Source organism: Lagenorhynchus albirostris, chromosome 8, assembly GCF_949774975.1.
Source record: "Lagenorhynchus albirostris chromosome 8, mLagAlb1.1, whole genome shotgun sequence".
In the NCBI taxonomy this organism is placed as follows: Eukaryota; Metazoa; Chordata; class Mammalia; order Artiodactyla; family Delphinidae; genus Lagenorhynchus; species Lagenorhynchus albirostris.
In genome coordinates, this window is record NC_083102.1 from 55,240,089 (window position 1) to 55,263,221 (window position 23,133).

Genomic DNA, 23,133 nt, shown 5'->3' on the forward strand with positions numbered 1-23,133 from the left:
TGATTTATTATGGATTTATACCTTTTAAAGATTCATTATGATTTTAATTGAGTCATGGGGAGGGAGGAGAGATATATGTCAGAGATCATGAACATAAATGCCTACGTGAGCTCAACTCATAAAGTAAGTGAAGAAGGCCAAGTGAAAGCTGGAAAAGTGAAACCTGGAGAAAACATACCTCATCTAAAGGGGGCAGAGACTGCTCAGCTTCACATGTTGTTGTCACGTAGGAACAGGGCCCAGTGTTGTTTATTCCTTCAGTTTATCAATTTTATGTGAGGTCTTTTGCTTTTTTAAGTGTTGGGAAGTATTAAAAATAAAAAGGATTTTTCCCCCCTAATTGGGAAACAATTAGGAAGGAAAAAAAAAAACAAGAAAAACTGTTTGGTACCCAAAAGAATACTTCTGTAGCCTAGAATTAAAGTCAAACTTCTACTTTGCAACTGTAGGTGTAAACACATGCTCAGTGTTATCTTGAACTAGTTTTCTTTTTAATTCTGTTATTTTTTTATTTTGTAGTATTAACTACTTTCTTAGAATATTTTCTTCCCTTAGCTTCTGTGGCTTCAATTCTGCGGCTTTTTAAGCCTTCATTGTGGGTTTTGCCCACCCATTTATAGTCACCAAGAATCTGTGCTTGATCTGCTAATTATGCTGTATGCTGCCTTCATTCACTTCCATGGCTTCCAGATCTCTGTGTCTAGTCAGTTCTTACTCCTGAGCTGCAGAGTCGTATATCTAATTGGATATCTGTACTCGAGTATCCTTTATGTATGTCTCAGTCGACATTGAAATTGAATTTATTAATTTCTTCCCCTTAAACCAGCTTCTCTCCCTTCTCAGTTTTGAAGAGTGACATTCAACCAGAAACTTGAGGATCATATCATCCTAGACAATTCTCTCCCCTAACTCCTGATCTCACATCATACTGAAATACACTCTGAAGGGAGTACAAAAGAAATGAAAGATGTATACCTTGTTCTCATTCAGTTATTCAGCCAGTAATTTTTATTTGCTAATTATATGCTAGGTTGTACTGTGTACTGGGAATAAAGCAGTATACAGTGTAAATAGTTACTAGACAGAAGGAATTGATAAATTGATGGACTTCATAGGCTAATTCAAGAAATATGTGTGTATATGTATGTGTGTGTATATATATATATATATATATATATATATATAAAATAGTTATCCAAGGCAACATTTAATTAGTATTCAAAAGCGAAGTACTTTTGGGACTCCCTGGCGGTCCAGTGGTGTTAAGACTCTGTGTTTCCACTGCAAGGGGCATGGGTTCGATCCCTGGTCGGGGAACTCCAATCCACGTGCTGCAAGGTGCAGCCAAAAAAATAAAAAATAAAATAAAAGCCAAGTACTTTTGGAATTAAGCAAATATGTAGATGAGTATAGGTGCAAATAATTAAGGAAGAATTCTTGGAGGAAGTGGGACTTGAATTGGAACATGAAAGATGTGTAGGTTTACGTAAGGAAGAGGAAGGGGAATAGCATTCCAGGTGGAAGAGGTGATATGATCAAAGTCTTGGAGGTGTAAGTGCGATATATTAGGGACATATTGCTCAAAGAGTAATGGACTTTAAGATTAGAGAGGTTAGACTGTACCAAACTTTCAATGCTAGGTGACACTTTTGTGGACATTAAAAAGCTGTTGGAGGGGCTTCCCTGGTGGTGCAGTGGTTGAGAGTCCACCTGCCGATGCAGGGGACACGGGTTCTTGCACCGGTCCGGGAAGATCCCACATGCCGTGGAGTGGCTGGGCCCATGAGCCGTGGTCGCTGGGCCTGCGTGTCCGGAGCCTGTGCTCCACAACAGGAGAGGCCCAACAGTGAGAGGCCCGCGTAATGCAAAAAAAAAAAAAAAAAAAGCTGTTGGAGATTTGTGATCACGATCTAGACATCATGAAGTTGAACTTTTAGGGAGATTAGTCTGGTGGCAGTGGGAGGTAGGAAATAAGAAGGGACGATTCATAAGATATTTTAAGGAAGGACCTAAAGAATTTGGTAGTCAGTTGATATGGAAGTAAAAAGAGAGGAACAAGACCAAGACAACTCATTATTTTTTTCATTCCCTGTATTAGTGAAACTTACACCTTACATGTCTGTATAATAAGGCAGAGTATGGGTGTGCTGAGGGTCCCTAAGACCACTCCTCAGTTCAGTGGTTCACCAGAAGAACTCACAGGATTCAACATAATAGTGGTACTCAAGGCTAAGATTTATTACTGCAAAAGGATACAAAGCAAAATCAGCCCCATAAAGGTTTGAAAAGGAGCATGGGGCAAAGTCTGGAGGAAATAGGCACAAACTTCTAAAATTCTCTCCTAGTGGAGTCACAGGAAGACACACTTCATTCCTCTTGCAGTTGTGACGATACGTGCTAAGTTTTGACTACTAAGGAAGCTCACCTAAGCCTAGGAAACCATGGTTCTTTTTTATCAGGTGTCAGCCAAATGGGCATCCTCTGCCAGAACATACCAAATTCAGACTTCCAGGAAGAAAGCATGTGTTCAGCATAAACCATATTGCTTGTACATGAGACTCCCTTACAATTTAGGGGAACTTTTATATTAGTGTAGAGAACCGTCTACCAGCTAAGTTTCCAGATGCCAGCCAAGGGGCAGACTTGTAAGCAGGCCTTTTTAAAGAGATAGAAATCTCACAACTTCTGTGTTAACTCTTTTCTGCACAATAGATAAAAAAGTGAATTTCACATTTTATCCCAGTAAGTTGGCTACAACTGTAGAGGCATCCCAGACGTTGGTTGGGATGAGTCAGTCGGCCGTACATCACTGCTTAATCTGTTAGCCTCATCTACTAATCCTCTTCCTCATTTTAGCCATATTGAAATACTTAGAGTTTCCAGAATACACCCATATCTTTCAGACCCCTGGGGCTTTTTTGCATGCTGTTTTTTCTGTCTAACACTGTCCTTCCCCCTCCGATTTGCTTAGTGTATTCCTACTTATAATTCCAGTTGGTTCAAATGTTATTTCTTTTGTGTCACCTTTTTTATTTTTAAACATCTTTATTGGAGTATAATTGCTTTACAATGGTGTGTTAATTTCTGCTTTATAACAAAGTGAATCAGCTATACATATACATATATCCGCATATCTCCTTCCTCTTGCATCTCCCTCCCACCCTTCCTATCCCACCCCTCTAGGTTGTCACAAATCACCCAGCTGATCTCCCTGTGCTATGCGGCTGCTTCCCACTAGCTAGTACATTTGGTGGTATATATATGTCCATCCCACTCTCTCACTTCGTCGTTTGTGTCATCTTCTTTACCTATCCTCCTAGACTAGAAATTTCTCCCTCCATTCTCTTAATATCTGTACTTTTTATTTTTTTGCACCTACCTTTCTCCGTTATTTTAAATACCTGATTACCTTCCTTTCTTTCCTGTTCCATTCTTCAGAATCAGGAAGTCTTCTCTTTATTTCCATTTCCTCTTCTTAGCACAGTGCTTTGTTTAGCACATGGTAAAGGCTTACTATATGTTTACTGAATGAATTAAGTGACAGTATAGAAAGGTTGAGCTGTAAACTGAAGTATTTACCTGATGGGCTTTATTTTCTCTAGGAAGTAGGAGGCAAGATCCTTCGTTGAAATGTACACAGCGGGTAGGAGTGAGGTAGAGGACGTGATAAGAGTAGTACCAACTGAAATAGCTTTCATGGGAAATAGCTTTTATCCTGTTGCTCACCTCCTTCTACAGTATCCTTTGTTCATCTAGTATAGCAAGTCCAAACTCATCCCTTGCTTTTACGGTGCTGTTTATACCTACCTGTCTTACTTATCTGGCGCAATTTCCCCCGTCCCTCAAGATCATTGTCTTCACTACTTATAGCAGGTCATTCTTTCACAAATGTTCTTATTCTTTCTTCCATGTAAACTTTCCTAATCATTGCCCAAAATGTTGGAGGCCCAAATAAAATTTGACTTCCTCCATAATTACTCAGATCCACATCAGTCTTTCTTCTGTTATTGCCCTTTAGTCAAACATTATAGTTTAATGCTTCTCTAATTGTTTAATTTTACTTCCCCAATTAGCTGATGAATTCTGTGAGGGCAGATACACCTTTTTTTTTTTTTTTTTTTTTACTCTTTTTATATTCTTACTCTCCCTTGTCACAATACTGGCCACATAGTAGACCGATTATTAAATATTTGAGGAATGACTGAATTAATACACACACATCTGACATATTGCTGCCTAGTTTTAATAATTAAGGAAATAAGCTGAGGTTTATCTGTTTTTGCTGTTTTCCTTCCTTTTATATAAAGAACAGCATACATTTGTCAGTTACCTTGTTGTATGTGAGGTATATTCCAGAGATTAATAGCAGAAATAGGTATGTTATTAAGTATTGATAATATAAAATTTACTGTGTATGAGTTGAAACTTCAGAGATCAAGTCATACTTTAAATATTATTGTGAACTTTATACCAAATTCTGTGCAGCTCCTATTTTTATAGTAAAATGAAATTCCTTCTGGTTATGAAAGAACATTATGTTTACTAATATAATATCAATGCTGTGAAGGGAATGGGATGTGAGTCACTGTGTCAAAAGAGAGCGTGGAATAACTTGGAAGGGAAAATATTTGTATTAGAGTGTCACAATTTTAGGTGATTTTGGAGGAAACATTTTAAAGGTAAAGTTGCTTTTATATAGTTTTCACAATCCTGGGTCATATATTTATGTCACTGCTTTTCTTCTGTTATTTTCAATAGATTCAAAGACAGCAGACAGGTGATGTGAAACTTGAATTTGCAGAAGAAAACCTACCAAAAGAGGAAACAGACTTTTTGTCAACCCATCCTCAGATGACAGATTTTCAAGACACTGGTAAATTTTGATTATATACTGTAATGTGGTGTTTTTATACCAAATGTTCAGTAATTTGATTTTTTACTTTAAAATTTGAGACAACGTAGTGCATTGGGCATTTCACTGTAACCCTCTTTGGTCTCAGTTTTCTCATCCTTAGAATGAAAGATTTAGACTACTCATGTCTTCCCACTTCTTACATTCTCTGGTTATACATTATTTTCAATTTAAAGACATAAAATTGGTAGTTTTAGGGGTACTGCCACCATGAAGATAGAAGAAATGATCTTGAATTACACTATTCATGTTTTCTTGTTATCATAAGTCTAAATGAGTTTAAATTGATACCTGAGTTATTACTACTAAAAAACATTTTTCAAAGAAGAATTAATATTTTCTGTACATTCAAAACAGTGACTGGTATTTCACTAAGAAATTTGTATTGAAATGTGCATTTTCTTCCATTCATGTAACTCAGATGTTTGTCATAAAAGAAAGTTATCTGCTCTGCAAGATACTGAAAAAATTAAACAACTTGAAGGACAAGTTCAAGAATTAGAAAACCTCGTATCCTCTTTGCAGCAGCAACTGAAAGAAACTGAAGAAAACTATGGGGCAGAGATTCATTCTTTGCAGGAAAGGCTACAAGCTGTTAATGAGTTTACAGTTCAGCCAAGGTATCCATCTACTTATAATTTCATTCAATAGTGTTTGTAGCTTAGTAACAATCATAGTATGGTTGTTTTAAGAAAAAAGTGTAACTTAAGCAAATTTGCTTGAAAGAGATGGGCTATAGCATTGCCAAGAAATAAGAACAGGAGATAATTCTTCATCTCTGAAATGTGTGAAGTAAATGTTAATGTAAACCACATACATTTTATAATAGGAATTTTACTTACACCTTTATTTTATAAAGATGCTTGTTGTTATGAATATGCTAAGTTAAATCAGGCGGTGTGCATGTTACTTGTTTATTGTATGTCCAGTCTTTGCTACTTTGATATGGGGAGTACGCAAAGAATATAAGATATGATCATTCCAGTCATACTGGACTTTCTTCACTTGGTTGTCTAATGCTCAGATTCACCATGTCCAAAATACAACTCGATCTTCCCCTCAAAATTTGCTCCTCTGCAGCCATCTAATTCCATCTCTGGTGACTCCTCTTTCAAACCTCACTTCCAGTCTATCAAGAAATGCTGTTATCTCTACTTAAAAAATAAATCTAAACTGTACCACTTCTCATCCCCTGGTCCCTGCCATCATCATGTCTCACTTGGATTACTGCAACAATGGATCTCCTTGCTTCTACTCTAACTCTTCCCTAAAGTTTATTCTCAACACAGTTCTAAAACTTTGCTTTTAAAATTTAAGACAAATCATGCTGTTCTAGTGCTCCTCTGTCCTTACTGTGCCTTACTTGGACCTATATAATGGGTCCCTGTTTATCTCTCTGAATTTATCTCCTGCGGACTTGCTTGTCACTTACTATTGTAAAGCCACATAATCTCCTCGAGATACTCAAACCATCAGTATGCTTCTGCCTTATGAATTTCTCTCTCATTGCTGTTCCTCTACCTCGAATGATATTTCTCTAGTTATTTCCATGCCCAACACACTTACCTCCTTTGGGTCTTTACTCAAATGTCATGTTCTCATGAGGCCTATCCTGATCACCCTATTGAAATTAAAATCATCCCTTATAACTCTGTATATGAATTTCCTGCTTCATTTTTCTATATTAACTGTTTTATATATTTAAAACTATATATTTATATAAAATAAAAACAAGTCTATATTATATTTGGAGGGGAGGTTTATTTATTTGTTTTTGTTATCTGTCCCCTGTGAAGGAGTTCAAGCTTTGTAAGGGGATTTTTGTTTATTTATTCACTGTATCCCAAACCCTATAATAATTCCCTATGCATAGTAGGTGCTCAATAAATATTTGTTAAATGAATGAACAGTTTATAATTTAGTAGGGAAGTGTGCTGTAGTATGTAACTAGCTCTATAAAGTCCTCAGAGATTTAACCTAACTTTGACTGGCTCTGCTGCTCTAAGAGTAATGCCTCTATAGGCACTTGTTATTGGAACCTAAAGACAAGGGGGTTTTTTGTTTTGTTTTGGGTTTTTTTGGAGACAAAATACTGAATTTCCACACTTCTTTGGAAGCATTCTGTTTCTCCATCTTTTATTCAGGGTCTGTATGTAGGCTTTGGAATTGTTTATCCAGCATTGGCACAGCCTTATAAGGCTTCCATTTTATTTGAGGTCAGTGGTTCCCAAACTTTACCATGCATTAAAAACATTGGAGGTTTTTGAAATTATTAGTGTTTGAAATTATTATTTTTTCATTGTTATTATTGAAATTACAGGTTACTGGATTTTACATTTGAAGAGTTAGATTCAGTAGCTTAGAGATGGATTCTGGTCATTTGTATTTGTAACAAGGTAATTCTGAAGCGGGCAGTCCATAGATCGATATTTGGAAACTATTACTTTAGGTTTTTTGATAAGAAAGAAAATAGGTATATAGCAAGAACTCTTTCATAACCACTTACAGTATTTCAAGTTTCCTTCCTTTAATTAGTGATGTTTTCTCTCCAAAGCATGAAGAAAAGGAAGTTTTCTGGAAGTGTAGACCTACTTTGCTGTTCTTGCACTTGGGCTTTTTGCCAGCTCATCATGCTTTTTTAGAGTTTCTCTAATAATCACTGGAAATGTATTAATACCTTTCAACTAAAACCATTAGTTTTCTCCCACCCTGCAAAAATGAGGCTTATTGACTGCCATGTTCACTCCTATGAACATGTATTTAAAGTTATTTCTTGTTGGGCTTCCCTGGTGGTGCAGTGTTTGAGAGTCCGCCTGCCGATGCAGGGGACACGGGTTTGTGCCCCGGTCTGGGAGGATCCCACGTGCCGCGGAGCGGCTGGGCCCGTGAGCCATGGCCGCTGAGCCTGCGCGTCCAGAGCCTGTGCTCCGCAACGGGAGAGGCCACAACAGTGAGAGGCCCGCGTACCAAAAAAAAAAAAAAAAAAAAAAATTAATACTTACAAACAGCTCCATGTCATGCTTTTGTAGTAGACTTTATACAATGGCATAAAATTCAGGGATAATCTGTTAAAATATTCTATCATTTAATTCTGCTGCTTTATTTTTAATCAGTCAAAAATATGACTTAAGTTACAATACCTGTAACTCTTGACCTGTCATTCTTGTTTCCATTGCCCCAATACACATTTTATGCATGCTGTAAATTTGGACTAACAGTAAAATTTACACACAACACTAATTCTTTCATCCTCTTTTATTTATTTTTAGCTTTTCCATTGATTCAATGGTAATTACTGAATCTGATGTACAGAAAACAGTATATCCTGGAAGTTGTCTAAAACAGAACATCGATGGTGCAACAGAGGTATTATATCTTTAAACTGTTATGTACACTGATTTTATTTTTGTTACTATCATTTTTATGTCTGTGGTTTAATAATTATCCAATAAATAGTTGCTAAGAATTAAGTATAGTAAATATGAGGATAATACATTATGTAAAAGACCCAGAAGAATATATAAGTGAAGAAATTTGATGTACTTTCATAGCATAGGAAAAACAGAAGAAAGTTAAAATTGAGAGGTGTTTTTTCCCCCTAAATACATTCTAGTTTAAAATTTGTCTTGTTTTATATAACATGGGGTGTATTACAAATTAGTTTCAGTGCCCTGAACTTTATAACAAATTAGTTTCAGAAAAGAGAAACAGCTTTCCTTCCTACCATGGGGAATTGAACTAGGCTGTCTCTGGAATAGTATTTAGGAATTCCCAAAATTCAGTATGCTAGGGCTGGGACATTGGATGAGGCTTTCTTCAGCACAGGCCATATGCTATAGAAAAGCCCCTCATCTTTTACAGTATATCTCATCTAGCTAAACCACCTTTTGCCTCTCCTCAGCACTGTATATATTCCCCAGTTTGTGGCCACTTTTCTCAAACATAACTGTAAAACCCTGATCTTCACTCAGTAAATTTTTAGTTCTTAAGTCCTACAGAAAAAGATCATTGCTGTCTCTCATTCTGGATATAGAAGAGAGACATTGGCCACATTCTCAATTCTTCCACATTCATCCCACATGGAATATCTGTTTGGATGACATTCAGATAATTGGTAAATAAAGAAGTACTTTCTTGCCAAGAACATGTTTACATTTAAATAACCATTCTTCTTTTTTCTGTTTATAAAAGTAATTTGTATTTGTAGAAAACTGGATACTATTAATAAGTACCAAGAAGAAAAGAAATTTGTTTATAATGTCATGAGCAAAGATAGCCACTGTTAACATTATTTAAAATTAAATACATGCACATCTTATTAATTATATTTAAGAAGTATCTTTTCCCCACTCTAGAACTGTGTGTTAGTAATTATAAATATATTTCTCACTTTGCATCTTTGTTAAGTTCACTGTAGTAAGTACAATTATTTAGTAGAATTGTACACTAGAATTATTCACTATAATTATTTTTAATAAAGGGAGCAGAAATTTATTTATTAAAATTTTTCAGAAGCTTTCTAAAAAATAGTAATCTTTTGAAGATATTTGAGAGTAGAAGTTTAAAAATAAGTGGTGTATAATTAGTGTAAATAAACATGTCATATTTTGCTTTTTAATTCAGTTTTCTGGTGAATTTGGAGTGAAACAGGAAACAAATATGGTTAAGTTGCTGGAAAAACAGTACCAAGAACGATTAGAAGAAGAAGTAGCTAAGGTAAGTTTATAGTTTATTTGGAAGGTTATTGTGGTCTGTATTCCCTTTTAGCCTTCAAAAAATATACGTTTTATTGGTGGTAATGCACTTTATTTTTTGTTGTAAATTTTATACATAGCTCATTTAAGTTGTCAAATACTGGTATTAACCACAATTGCCTTTGAATGGAATTTTCTGTGAATTTTTCTTTTGAGTAACGCATTCTCCTCTTGATGTAGAATAGTAATTAGAAACTTTTCAGAGTTATAAATTTGTTAACCTTGTGAGTAGTACCATAGGAAAGAGTTTGGCCTTCCTTAAAGGTGGGGGATATGGTAGGAAGTGAGAAAAGTGCTTGGTCTTCTATGTATTACCTTTGCCGAGTCCATTACTGAGTCCAAGCTCGCTCTGCTCACTGCACAACAGGCCAGTAAATCGGGAGATGAGGTGTTGAGGCAAGAAATACAACTTTATTCGGAAAGCCGGCAGACCGAGAAGATGGCAAGACTATTGTCTCCAAAAAACCATCTTATTGGGGTTTGGATGCCAGTTTCTTTTAAGAACAGAGAGTGGGAAGAGGTGGGGAAGTAAAGTAAAAAGGCGGTAAGTCTTACAGATATCTCATGGAATGGCCAGCCTCAGGGAAGGGATGTGTTAATTTCTTCTTTTCTGCAGCCATTCACAGGTGGGCAGGGTCAGATTGTCTCCCTGTGAGCTGAACAAAGGCACTTTAGTTTCACATTCAGGCAGAGGGCAGGGTTCCCTGAGGCAGGCCATTATGTATGATTATAATGACAAAAGCAACAAAAAGCAAAGGTTAAAGTAAAAGAAACAGATTGAAAGGTGGAGTCAAAATTGGCTCTTCCCTGTTACACTCAAGGAAATCAGAAAGAAGATGCCCAATGATATGGTTTAAAAGATTTAATAACAGTGGTGTTTAGTGTTAAGAATGGATTCAGTCTGAATGTCAACATAGAGAATTGATCAAATGAATTTATAGTACATATGTATAATTTGAAACTTTAAAGCCATTTAAAATTATATAGAAATGTATTTCTCGACTTAAAGATATTTAAATTTCTATACCAAACATTTATTGCTGTTACGGTAAGAAAAAATTTTTTACAATTATTGATTTTTAAAAGGCAGGCAGTAAAATACTTTGACAGTAGATTCATTGTAAAATAGAGAATCTTTATCTCCTTATCACTTTATCCTAGGATTTCTTTTAGTTTAAAAGCATGAGGCCATCTTTTTACTAATTCGAGTAATTTTGAGAGGTAACTTGCTTTTTAAATTCCTGGTAGTATTTATAGATCTAATCGTTTTTTGTTTGCTTCATTTCTTTAGGTCATTGTGTCAACGAGTATAGCATTTGCTCAGCAAAGTGAACTATCTAGAATATCTGGGGAAAAAGAAGATGCTCCATCTTCAAAACAAGCATCTGTTTTCTGTCAGGAAGAACATTATTTAAATGAAATGAAATTATCACAAGGTCACTTTGGTTTTCAGACTTTTGAGGCAACAGACAAGAAATTTAAAGAAGAATTTAAACCACTTAGTAAAGAGTTAGGAGAAGATGGAAAGGAAGTTCTGTTATCAAACAAGGGTAATCTTGATGATATACTAGAATCAAAGGACCGTGAACTGACTATTTCAGAAGAAATGTTCTCCAAAGATAAAACATTTATGGTCAGAGAATCTGTAAGTATGCTTCCTTCAGTATAAAAACTTATTTAAAAAAGTGTGGGGGCTTCCCTGGTGGCGCAGTGGTTGAGAGTCTGCCTGCCGATGCAGGGGACACAGGTTCATGACACAGGTTCGTGCCCCGGTCCGGAAAGATCCCACATGCCGCGCAGAGCGGCTGGGCCCGCGAGCCATGGCCGCTGAGCCTGCGCGTCCAGAGCCTGTGCTCCACAACGGGAGAGGCCATAACAGTGAGAGGCCCATGTACCGCAAAAAAAAAAAAAAAAAAAAAAAGTGTGACTTTCCTCACTATAAAAATATTAACAGTAATACTGCTTAATGGAGAAGATAAGTATTCAATTCAGTCTCAAATTGGGATTTTTAAAGTGTAAGAATAAATGACTTAGTATTATTATTAAATAAAACTAGTCAGATTCATAGTATTCCTATTTGTCCTGTACACATTGTGCATGGTAAAACCTCATTGTAAGTTATACCTACATTAATTTTGTTTCAGTCAATTCAAGATCAGTTATACTACAATTTGGCAATATGTGTGATTAAAAGATTTGCTTAATTTAATAGGATAATATCACAAGGAAAGAGCTACCCATTTGAGAAGACAATTTAAAGCATTCTACTCTATTTATACTAATACTCTTCTTCTTTACTTATTCATTAATGGAGGATCTATCCTGTGTCTATACCTCAACTGTTTGGGCCTTTAACAGAATGTAGTAAATTCTGCTTCTTTTAAAATTATCTTAATTCTTTTTTTTTTTTTTTTGCGATACGCGGGCCTCTCACTGTTGTGGCCTCTCCCGTTGCGGAGCACAGGCTCCGGTCGCTCAGGCTCAGCGGCCATGGCTCACGGGCCCAGCCGCTCCGCGGCATGTGGGATCTTCCCGGACCGGGGCACAAACCCGTGTCCCCCGCATCGGCAGGCGAACTCTCAACCACTGCGCCACCAGGGAAGCCTCAGATTTTTTATTCATGTTCATGATAGGTTACATCTTTTTAGAGGCATATTCAATTAAAATTCTCAACTCTGTGAAGTGCAGAGTTGTGAGGTAATCATGTAAACCTCTTTAATTTGCAAGCAACTGTTCAAGGCAGAATGATTTGTTTAAGTAGTAGCTCTTCAGGAATTGAGGTACTTGTTGAAACCCATTAAGGAGTGGACTTCTTATGAGAATGAGAAAGTGGAATATAAGGCTTTTGTTTCCAAATAGAAATTATTGAAGTTTGTTTCTTATCGAGCATTTCTCTGTAGTACTCTGATGACCACTGCATAATATAAATTAAAGAGATAAAATTTCTCTTTTTATAAATTTAATTTTAAAATATAAGTATTCCATTTATATTATTTCCTTATAAAATGTCAAGAGAAATAATGGAGTTATTCATTAAGAGTATAAGGAATCTTGAATGTCTTTCTTAATTCTTCTCCCTTAGATTACGTCTGAAATAACTGATAGTTACTTTGCTTTTGGAGAACAACATGTATAATGATAATAAACTAATAACTTCACATTGATTTGAAATTATAATTAAGACAGATTTTTAAAATTATTTATGTTTTAGTTTTAATAATGGGAATTTTAAAATGAGGTGCTCTGTGGGGTTAGTATTAGAATTACTTTTGTTTGTATTTAAAATATCAGTGCCGACAGATTTCCACAAAATGTTTTATGGTTGAAATTTTAATTCATTAATTAATTAATTTTTTACTGTTATAGCTCGATGATGAGATTTTGGTATCAAGTATAGATGCTTCTAGACAACTAATGTTAAATGAAGAACAGTTAGAAGATATGAGGCAGGAACTTGTACGACAATACCAAGAACATCAACAGGCAACGGAACTTTTAAGGCAGGCACACATGCGGCAGATGGAGAGACAGCGAGAAGACCAGGAACAGCTGCAAGAAGAGATCAAGAGGCTGAATAAACAATTAGCCCAGGTATGGGACCCAGAGTCCCTTTCCTCCCCAATTAAAATAGCATTGTTCTTTATATAGCTTTTTTATTTTTTTTAAGTCAGAATTATTGCCGTAATATGAATAAATACAAATATTTAACATCAGGAACAGACTCCACCAGCACAACAGCCTAAGATCTTGTTAGGGACACCTAACTCAACCTTGGAGTGCACTATCTCTCTACTGTTTGACATATCTGCCTTTTTAGGCATTGAAAAAGTGGTTAGAAGGCTGTTTGTTTTTAAACATTCCATTGACCATACATGGCAAAAGTACTTTGACAGTTTTGGAAATTCTTTGTGCTGAGGTGCAGTTGATATTCAGTTTTCCCATGTTTATTTATAGTTTTGTGAGTACACCAATTAGCATCTCCAAGGTTTACCTTTATCTATCTTTATTCTATCTTTTTAATCATGAATGGAAATCAGAAGTAGTATGTTTCTGGAACTTTCTCCAGGGAAACATCTCTTCTTGATTTGAGAAATGCAGATTTACATAATGTTCTTACCACTTTCTTGACTAAATTTACATATTCCTTGGTATTTGGGAGCTGGATTCTTTTCAATTGCTGTATATAATATACTCACAAAATCATCGTAGAAAAGCAAATATTTATGTAAAAGTTCTTATAAAAACAAATTTGTTCAATTTAATTGAAAAGTTAAGGTACAACAAGAGATAACAAATAGAGAACTCTTGAAATATAGTTTCAGATATAGAATAATAGGAAAATTGGGAGTTGAACGTAAGATATATCATTTGGAAAAATTAATTACGCTTTTCTTCATTGCATTTTGTGAATTTAAACTTCTGAATTTTCAATGCAAAACTTGCATATAAAAATAATATTAATTGAACTGCAAAAATTGCTTAATATTTAGGCCTAATTAACTTTTTTTTAAGTTTCAAATTTTGCATTGAACTTTATATATGCTTTTAACCCCTAATCATGGAAGATGAAGCAGCGTAGAACCAGGGCCTGTTGGTTCCAGGGGGTTAAAAGAAGTCTGCTTAATATTCCTGCTTTTTTCTTCTATCGCAAACAATATTCTCTCATGACCTTTTTTCTTATTTAGAGATCCTCAATAGATAATGAAAACCTGGTTTCAGAGAGAGAGAGGGTGCTTTTAGAGGAGCTGGAAGCACTAAAGCAGCTGTCTCTAGCTGGAAGAGAGAAGCTGTGTTGTGAGCTGCGCAACAGCAGTACGCAAACACAGGTAGTATGGACTTTGACCCACCTAGGAGCAGTGGATCCACAATGCAGTAGGATCTGTGTGTCTTTGTTGTTTGTGTGAAATGTATTTTTTATAGGTATGAGCTTAACATATTTGTGATTGTTTACGTTTAAGGTAGGTGGGGTCAAGATGCCTTACATTCCATTTAGGGTAATTTGAATCTGACAGTGGTTTAGCAACAGCTGTTGTTTCACCAAGGAGCGGAGTAACCTAACAAACTTTATTGTTGCATTATAGCATGCCTTAGCTTGAACCCATTAAAATTTTTTTCATCGTTGCACCAGACTTTTCATCTTTTTTGATAATGCTAATCTCTTGATAAAATATAGTTAAATACTCTTTCAAACAGTATCTGTTTTGCACGCAGAGGTTTCTTCTGTTTCATGTCATAACAGTATAGAAGAATGACATGCTATTTCCAAGATGACAGGTTTTCTTTCTATTTTGTCCTCTCTATCTTTTTACAAACTTAAACAGAATGCAAATGAAAACCAAGGAGAAATTGAGGAGCAGACCTTTAAAGAAAAGGAATTGGACAGAAAACCTGAAGAGGTGCCTCCTGAAATTCTGTCCACTGAAAGGTATACAGAATGCATATTTTTTCAATGTAAAGTGAGTTAAAATAGTTGTCTCAATATTATAAACTTTATTTGTCCTTATTTTTATTTTGTACATTTATTTTATTTGTACATTGTACTCTATGTAAAAAATCAGTATTTGATGCTTAAATAGACAAATTAAAAAATCTTTTGTATATAATTTTATTGGATATTGATCATATACTTCACTCAGTGAATGATAAAGCATTCTTTGGTTATTGAACCTTTCTTGATAAATTTTATTCTGCTCATATGCCATTTTTTATCCTAAAAAACAAAGTTGTGCTTGTGAGTTTATTCCTTCACTGTTTGGACATGCATTCAGTATAAGCCACCCCCTGGTTTGTTCATGACGAGAAAAAAAATGATTTTAGTGATAGTCTGCATTTAACTTCTTTCATGCATTTACTTTATAACGGATGAGACCTTTTAATCCACATCCCACATTTTTAGAGGAATAAATTAATGATCCGATGTTAACAAAACTTTCCCTTACTTTGATTTTATAGAGATTAATATGAAAATGAGAATAGTTACCCTACATTAATATTAGGAGTTTAAGCACAGTATTTTATTTATTATTATTTTTTTAACATCTTTATTGGGGTATAATTGCTTTACAATGGTGTGTTAGTTTCTGCTTTATAACAAAGTGAATCAGTTATACATATACATATGTTCCCATATCTCTTCCCTCTTGCGTCTCCCTCCCTCCCACCCTCCCTATCCCACCCCTCCAGGCGGTCACAAAGCACCGAGCCGATATCCCTGTGCCATGCGGCTGCTTCCCACTAGCTATCTACCTTACGTTTTTTAGTGTGTATATATCCATGACTCTATCTCACCCTGTCACAGCTCACCCTTCCCCCTCCCCATATCCTCAAGTCCATTCTCCAGTAGGTCTGTAAGCACAGTATTTTAAAATTTGTTTTGGTCAAATGAAAATAATTTCTCTAATTTAAAATTAAAACTAATATCTACTAACTTAATTTCCTCCTTTTCCAATCTGTGACTGTCAACCCTCTGTGTCCTCCTAACCTCCTTCCTCAGCTTGCATGGAGGAATTTGGCCCCTAAGATTTTGGCTTCCCCATTGGATCATCAGTATGGAACACAGTCAGTATGGAACTCAAACAAGAAAGACAGTGTATGAAAATTAGAGTTACCATGGCAATATAAAATAAACAAAATGTTTATTTTATATTATTTATCTCTAATTAGTATATTTTTAAAATTATACAGTGTTTAATTTTTAGGAATTTATGTAGTGAGTGTTGATAAATGAGTATTCCTATTTATTTCTTTTTACCATCATATTAATTTTAATCACTTCTCTTATGTAGAAATATTTTCAAATTATCCTAGTCCGGGGGTGTTTGGGGCTTGAACAAAACCTCAGAAAAAGTTATAGAAATAAAACCCTTTACTTACTTCCTACTAATAACTAAATTATTTAGAGTTTTATTTTTAATCTCCTTGCTTATGTAACCAGAGAACTTGATCTAGGTGTAAAAATAGAACTGTCTTTTTCACTTGACAAATACTGAAGGAAGACCACTCCATTTATTACTTTGTCTTAAAATAGTTATGTCACGTGCTTGTGAAAACAGATATCCTTTAACCAGCTTGTCAGTGAATCTCCCATAGTGTGAAGTTGAGAGAGAAACTGTCTTAAGTCAGAGGACCTTTAACATGAAAGTTTCTTATTTTGTCTCCATGTATTAAATATATAGTTTGCCACTGTAGTACCTTTGTTGAATTAAGCTGTTAGGACAGGAGAGTTGTTTAGTTATTCAAAAGGTTAATCAGTTCACCTTCTGAGTCACCGTTTATGGAAGTATATTTCTTGACACATGAAGATGTTTGTGTTGAGGAAAAATGAAAGCTTATGAAAACACTTTGTCCAGGATAATCCAATTTTTGTTTTTAAAATGTCTGTATTTATGAGAGAGGAAGAGGAGGGAAAATGTCTAGAAGGCTAGGCATTAAAATGTTAACCGTGATTATCTGTGAGTACTAAGATATTTTGGTGGGTGGTTAGGAGCATTTTTTAAAATTTTTAAAATAAGAATGTATTACCTATAAAAAACGAGAGATGCACTATTAATTCCATTTGGTTGAAAATAGGTTCCTTCTCCTGGCTGAAATGAGTGTGGTATATGTAACTTGAGAAGTTTCTGTCTCTGGAGCAGATAAAATAATCAACTGCTTGGGGTATATTACCTCTGGTGTTAGCAGATAATGAAATTGTACTATAGACCTTTTTAAAAACAGGTCTCTGCCTGTTTTTGTAATTTAACCATGTAGATCATCACCATTAAGGTATAGAAATACAAGCATATTTTTTTCTGGTGGAATTTTTGAATTTATTTTAAAATATATTATTTAACATAAAAGAAGATTAAATGTAAAATATATAAGAGTAACCATCAATGGTATTACCAGCTCAATAACTTGCATGTGCTTAGGTACTGCCACACTTTTTAAAACTGAAATTTTGCATCTCCCTAAAATTTTCTTCTAATTTGCAAACTCTACTGGCTTAAAATTTTAGTTATTTGATTTCTTTCAGGTCAGTAAAATGCTGCACATTTTCAAAAAATATTATAGTTCACTGATGAAAATTTTTCAGAAGAAAACAAAATTTATAATTATAAAATAAATACAAAAAGCACTTCATTTTTAGTGCTATTGCATATTATTGTAATAGGATCATATGAAGTTTTATTTTTTAAGTCAAATATTTTGTAGTGTATTTTTTTGTGGAACATTAAGTGTTTGCTTTAAAAAGATTAAATATTTTAATAAATGTTTCCTTATCTATACAGGTATACACTCCAGAAAGCTAATAGCAGACTTCTGAAGATCCTCTTAGAAGTTGTAAAGACAACAGCAGCTGTTGAAGAAACAATTGGTCGCCATGTCCTTGGTATTCTAGATAGATCTAGTAAAGGCCAGTCATTGACCAGCCTGATTTGGAGGTCAGAAGCAGAGTCACCAATAAAGTCGTGTGTCCATGAGGAACACACAGGAGGTAAAAGTTTTATATGCTGTTGAAACTCTTGTCATTATCTTCAGTAAATCTTGCTGAGTTCAGGGCACTTTACTAGTGTTGAAAATACAGAAGAGAGAATATTAAAGTATTTTCCAATAAAAAGACCTCCAAACACAAATACACTAGAGCCACTCTTCTTAAGACACCGTTATTGTTTAGCATTTGCAAATGGGTGTCTTAGAGTTGTCATTACATATACTCAGGGTTATTACTCTGCTGCGTAAACCAAAGGCTGTTTAATTTCCCCACCAATAAAAGAAAAATTCCATATCACCACTCAGGTCTCTTACCAATATCTGTGAGGTATAACCAACATTCTGAAACCACTCTCTAAAGGGAAGAGTTTTTCTCAGATGGAGAAAGATAGGATCTGGATGCTTGGACCAGAAGATCAAGGCCTTCCTTCACTACCATTCCATACCCAAGAACTTCTCCCCAGTTGGAAGCCAGTCATCTAAAAATAAAAATGCCAGTTTATGCAATTTTTGAGAACATTCTGTTTGTTAAGTTTCGTGTGGAGCAAGGAGAAGAAATTATCCCACTTAGAGAAAGTTTACTTAATTACAGGTTGGCCAGTAATATGTTTCTAAGTGCAGAGAAAAGCTTGATTTGGAATTTTAAGTAAAATTGATTTTAAAAACTTAGTTGAATTCAAAGATAATTTTAAAAACTGCTTTTAGTAAAGTAAGAGCCGAAATAATACTGTAACTTTAAACTTTTAAACTCACTCTTTTCAAACTTCGTAGAAGTATTTTTTTTTTAATTAACTTCACTCTTGGTTAAGTTCTCAGTCGAGGGCTATGTGTTTTCTGCATATGAATCTTGATATATAGAAAAGAATTAAGTAATATTTTCTTGATCTCATTGTAAAAGTATTTATCAAGTTATGTTTTTTTAAAAACAATTATCTCATAAACTAGTTTCACTTAACCATTTGGGAAAGGGGGCATTTTGCTGTGCTGCAGGTAAGACCTACACCATATTCAAAAGACACTCTGAGGAATGTTCTGTACATTACAAGAATATTTTGTGCTTTTTTGTTAGCAGTTCTCCTAGACACTTCTCCAAGTGGTTGCTGAAGTATTCGGCAAACAACATATCTTTTTTTTTTTTTTAATAAATTTATTTACTTGTTTATTTATGGCTGTGTGGGGTCTTCGTTGCTGCGCGCAGGCTTTCTCTAGTTGTAGAGAGTGGGGGCTACTCTTCATTGCAGTGTACGGGCTTCTCATTGTGGTGGCTTCTCTTGTTGCAGAGCATGGGCTCTAGGCACGCAGGCTTCAGCAGTTGTGGCACACGGGCTCAGTAGTTGTGGCTCGCGGGCTCTTGAGTGCAGGCTCAGTAGTTGTGGTGCATGGGCTTAGTTGTTCCGCGGCATGTGGGATCTTCCTGAACCAGGGCTCAAACCCGTGTCCCCTGCATTGGCAGGCGGATTCTTTTGTTTGTTTGTTTGTTTGTTTTTTGTGGTACACGGGCCTCTCACTGTTGTGGCCTCTCCCGCTGCGGAGCACAGGCTCTGGACGCGCAGGCTCAGCGGCCATGGCTCACGGGCCCAGCCGCTCTGCGGCATGTGGGATCTTCCCGGACTGAGGCACGAACCCGTGTCCCCTGCATCGGCAGGCGGACTCTCAACCACTGTGCCACCAGGGAAGCCCAGCAGGTGGAGTCTTAACCACTGCGCCACCAGGGAAGCCCCAAACAGCGTATCTTAAAAGACAGCAAACTCACTTTCAGAGCAGTGTTCCCATAGTTATAAAAAGGAATAAATTGGTAATTTGTTGTTGTTGTTGTGTTACTTTTATTTTATTTATTTATTTTTAATTTTTATTGGAGTATAGTTGCTTTATAATGTGTTAGTTTCTACTATACAGCAAAGTGAATCAGCTATACCTATATCCCCTCTTTTTGGGATTTCCTTCCCATTTAGGTCACCACAGAGCATTGAGTAGAGTTCCTGTGCTGAACAGTAGGTTCTCATTAGTTATCTGTTTTATACATAGTATCAATAGTGTATATATGTCAATCCCACTCTCCCAATTCATCCCCCCCGCCCCCCCACTCTTGGTATCCATGCATTTGTTCTCTACGTCTGTGTCTCTGTTTTTCTGCTTCGTAAATAAGATTGTCTATACCAAGTTTTTCAGATTCCACATATATGCATTAATATATGATAGTCTTTCTCACTTCACTCTGTATGACAGACTCTAGGTCCATCCACGTCTCTACAAATGACCCAATTTCGTTCCTTTTTATGGCTGTGTAATATTCCGTTGTATATATGTACCACATCTTCTTTTTCCATTCCTCTGGTGATGGACATTTAGGTTGTTTCCATGTCCTGGCTATTGTAAATAGTGCTCCTGTGAACATTGGGGTGTATGTGTCTTTTTGAGTTATGGTTTTCTCTGGTATATGCGCAGTAGTGGGATTGGTGGGTCACATGGTAGTTCTATTTTTAGTTTTTTTAAGGAACTTCCATACTGTTTCTCCAAAATGGCTGTATCAATGTACATTTCCACCAACAGTGCAAGAGGTTTCCCTTTTCTTCACACCCTCTCTAGCTTTTATTGTTTGTAGATTTTGTGATGATGGCCATTCTGACTGGTATGAGGTGATAACCTCATTGTAGTTTTGATTTGCATTTCTCTAATAATTAGTGATGGTGAGCATCTTTTCATGTGTTTGTTGGCCATCTGTATGTCTTCTTTGGAGAAATGTCTATTTAGGTCTTCTGCGCATATTTTGATTGGGTTGTTTGTTTTTTTGATACCAAGCTGCATGAGCTGCTTGTATATTTTGGAGATTAATCCTTTGTTAGTTGCTTCATTTGCAAATATTTTCTCCCATTCTGAGGATTGTCTTTTCATCTTGTTTATAGTTTCCTCTGCTGTGCAAAAGCTTTTAAGTTTCATATGGTCCCATTTGTTTATTTTTGTTTTTATTTTCATTATTCTAGGAGGTGGGTCAAAAACGATCTTGCTGTGATTATGTGATTATGTTTAATTTATGTCAAAGAGTGTTTCGCCTGTTTTTCCTCTACGAGTCTTATAGTATCTGGCCTTACATTTAGGTCTTTAATGCATTTTGAGTTTATTTTTGTGTATGGTGTTAGGGAGTGTTCTAATTTCATTCTTTTACATGTAGCATAGAGGATTATGTTATATTCCTTTTCTGTGAGAAGGCAGACTTGGAAGGACATCTGATCTACTAGCCTACTTTCTTATGCATGGTTATGCATCTAAGTCTCCCAGTATAGATTAAATATGTCTATGTCCTATTTTAAGATATGCAATAATAGTTTTTCTACTATAAGTAATTTAATCAGTTCAGTTATACAGTTGTATTGAACAATGTCTTTTTGCTCTCTGCTTTACACCAATTCTCAGTCCAGTGAAGGAGGCACTGAAATTCCGATTCAAGGCAAAATAAAACCGTGGTACTTAATGTTTTACTTAATACCACTTTATGTATTTGAATCAATTAAGCCTTTTGAAATAAATATTTAATTATTTAACTGTTAATAGATACTGAAAGAATAATATTAAGATACAAAAGGAAAAATTAAATCCTCTGCTAAGAAATATAGTACGAAGACTAGTAAAGCAGAGTTAAGAATTTTGCTGGTGTTATGTGTAATTTCTATTTAATTAGTTTTTATATTTTTGTGTTTGGCAGTGATGTGCTAGTCTTAGTAACAAAATTAGGAAGATCACTAGTATCATTTGGGGGCACTTAGATTCACTTTGCATCTTGAAGGAAATATTGAATTAATAGAATTTATAATTTAAAACTGAAGAAGATAATGTCTTTAAAATACTGACACCATGTTCCATACGTAAGAATTTTTCTGATGTTTCTTCAGATTTTTAATGAAAGTATTATTGTAAAAACTAAAATGAACTTTTGAAATATTTCTTTTATGTCTTATTTAATATAACAAAAAGCTCAGTTTTAATCTGATTATGAAGGAACTCTTGCTTTTCAATTTTTATATATGACCTTTTGTTGTGAGCAGTAGCACTTGTAATCTGTTTGCAGCCCTCAAGTCTGAACTTGTTTAGAGTTTAAACATGTGTGGACTTGTTAACTCTCTAAAAAAATAAATAATTGACTTGCTAATGTTTGCTTCCTCGTAAGAGCAACCTAGTTTATGAAATTGAAGGGAAATTTTGAGCCAATGTGAAATCGCTTGAACTTGAGTGAATATTAGACTAGTTCATAAAAATGAGTTCCCCTAGGATGTGTTGAAAGAAGAGATCCTTTAGGTCTACACTCTGATGGTTCAGTAATAAAATACATATACCTCCCCCTTAGAAGACCAGGGACTAAATCTTACTTGCTGCAGATTTTTTTGGAGCAGTGTGTTGTTACAGCAAGAATACTGGATTAGTATGAGGAGATCCTTGTTTTAGCTCACTGTGACCTTGAGCAAGTCTCTTAGCCTCCTGGGGCCTCACTTCAGTTTACTCATCTGTTAAGTGTAAGAGTCACACAAGAGTCAGTGGTTTCCATTTGGAACGCCAGAGATCTTCAGGCCACTGGGGCAGGGGAATGCTCTATCCTGTCACCCGCCCTGCTTAAACTGAGAAGCTTGTTGCTATCTGTATGGAATGAACATGGTAAAATCCATAAAAAAAGTGACTGAAGACCTTTTGAATAACCATCATCTACCATGTTTAAGACACAGATCTGAGTGGTTGGCCAATCTGAAATCATGATTCTGTTCACCAAACTGGTCATTCTGAGATTTCTATTGGCATTTTATGAAATTGCCCTGCCAATTTATCTTTTTCTTGCCAAAGACTAGTTATAATAAATACAGTACAAGTTTGATGTTGTTCTCATTCCTTTATTTCACTGGAATAAACAAAGTTCTGTATCTTCATTGGAACATATTTGATTATTTTTATTCGTTTGTTTATATCTTCAAAATGTTATCAGTAAAATACATTAAGCTGGTTCACATCTTC

At 35.4% G+C, this 23,133-nt stretch overlaps 1 protein-coding gene across 1 annotated transcript in view; it reads left to right on the plus strand.

Moving 5' to 3' along the window:
- AKAP9 (A-kinase anchoring protein 9) overlaps window positions 1-23,133 on the plus strand; it is a 140,347-nt gene that overhangs the window by 57,744 nt on the left and 59,470 nt on the right. Inside the window, exons 13-21 of the mRNA XM_060157011.1 lie at window positions 4,759-4,873; window positions 5,334-5,532; window positions 8,182-8,278; window positions 9,536-9,628; window positions 10,958-11,311; window positions 13,033-13,257; window positions 14,352-14,492; window positions 14,988-15,091; window positions 17,937-18,142. Of these exons, the coding sequence (XP_060012994.1) occupies window positions 4,759-4,873; window positions 5,334-5,532; window positions 8,182-8,278; window positions 9,536-9,628; window positions 10,958-11,311; window positions 13,033-13,257; window positions 14,352-14,492; window positions 14,988-15,091; window positions 17,937-18,142 (1,534 nt within the window). The remainder of the gene's footprint in view (window positions 1-4,758; window positions 4,874-5,333; window positions 5,533-8,181; window positions 8,279-9,535; window positions 9,629-10,957; window positions 11,312-13,032; window positions 13,258-14,351; window positions 14,493-14,987; window positions 15,092-17,936; window positions 18,143-23,133) is intronic.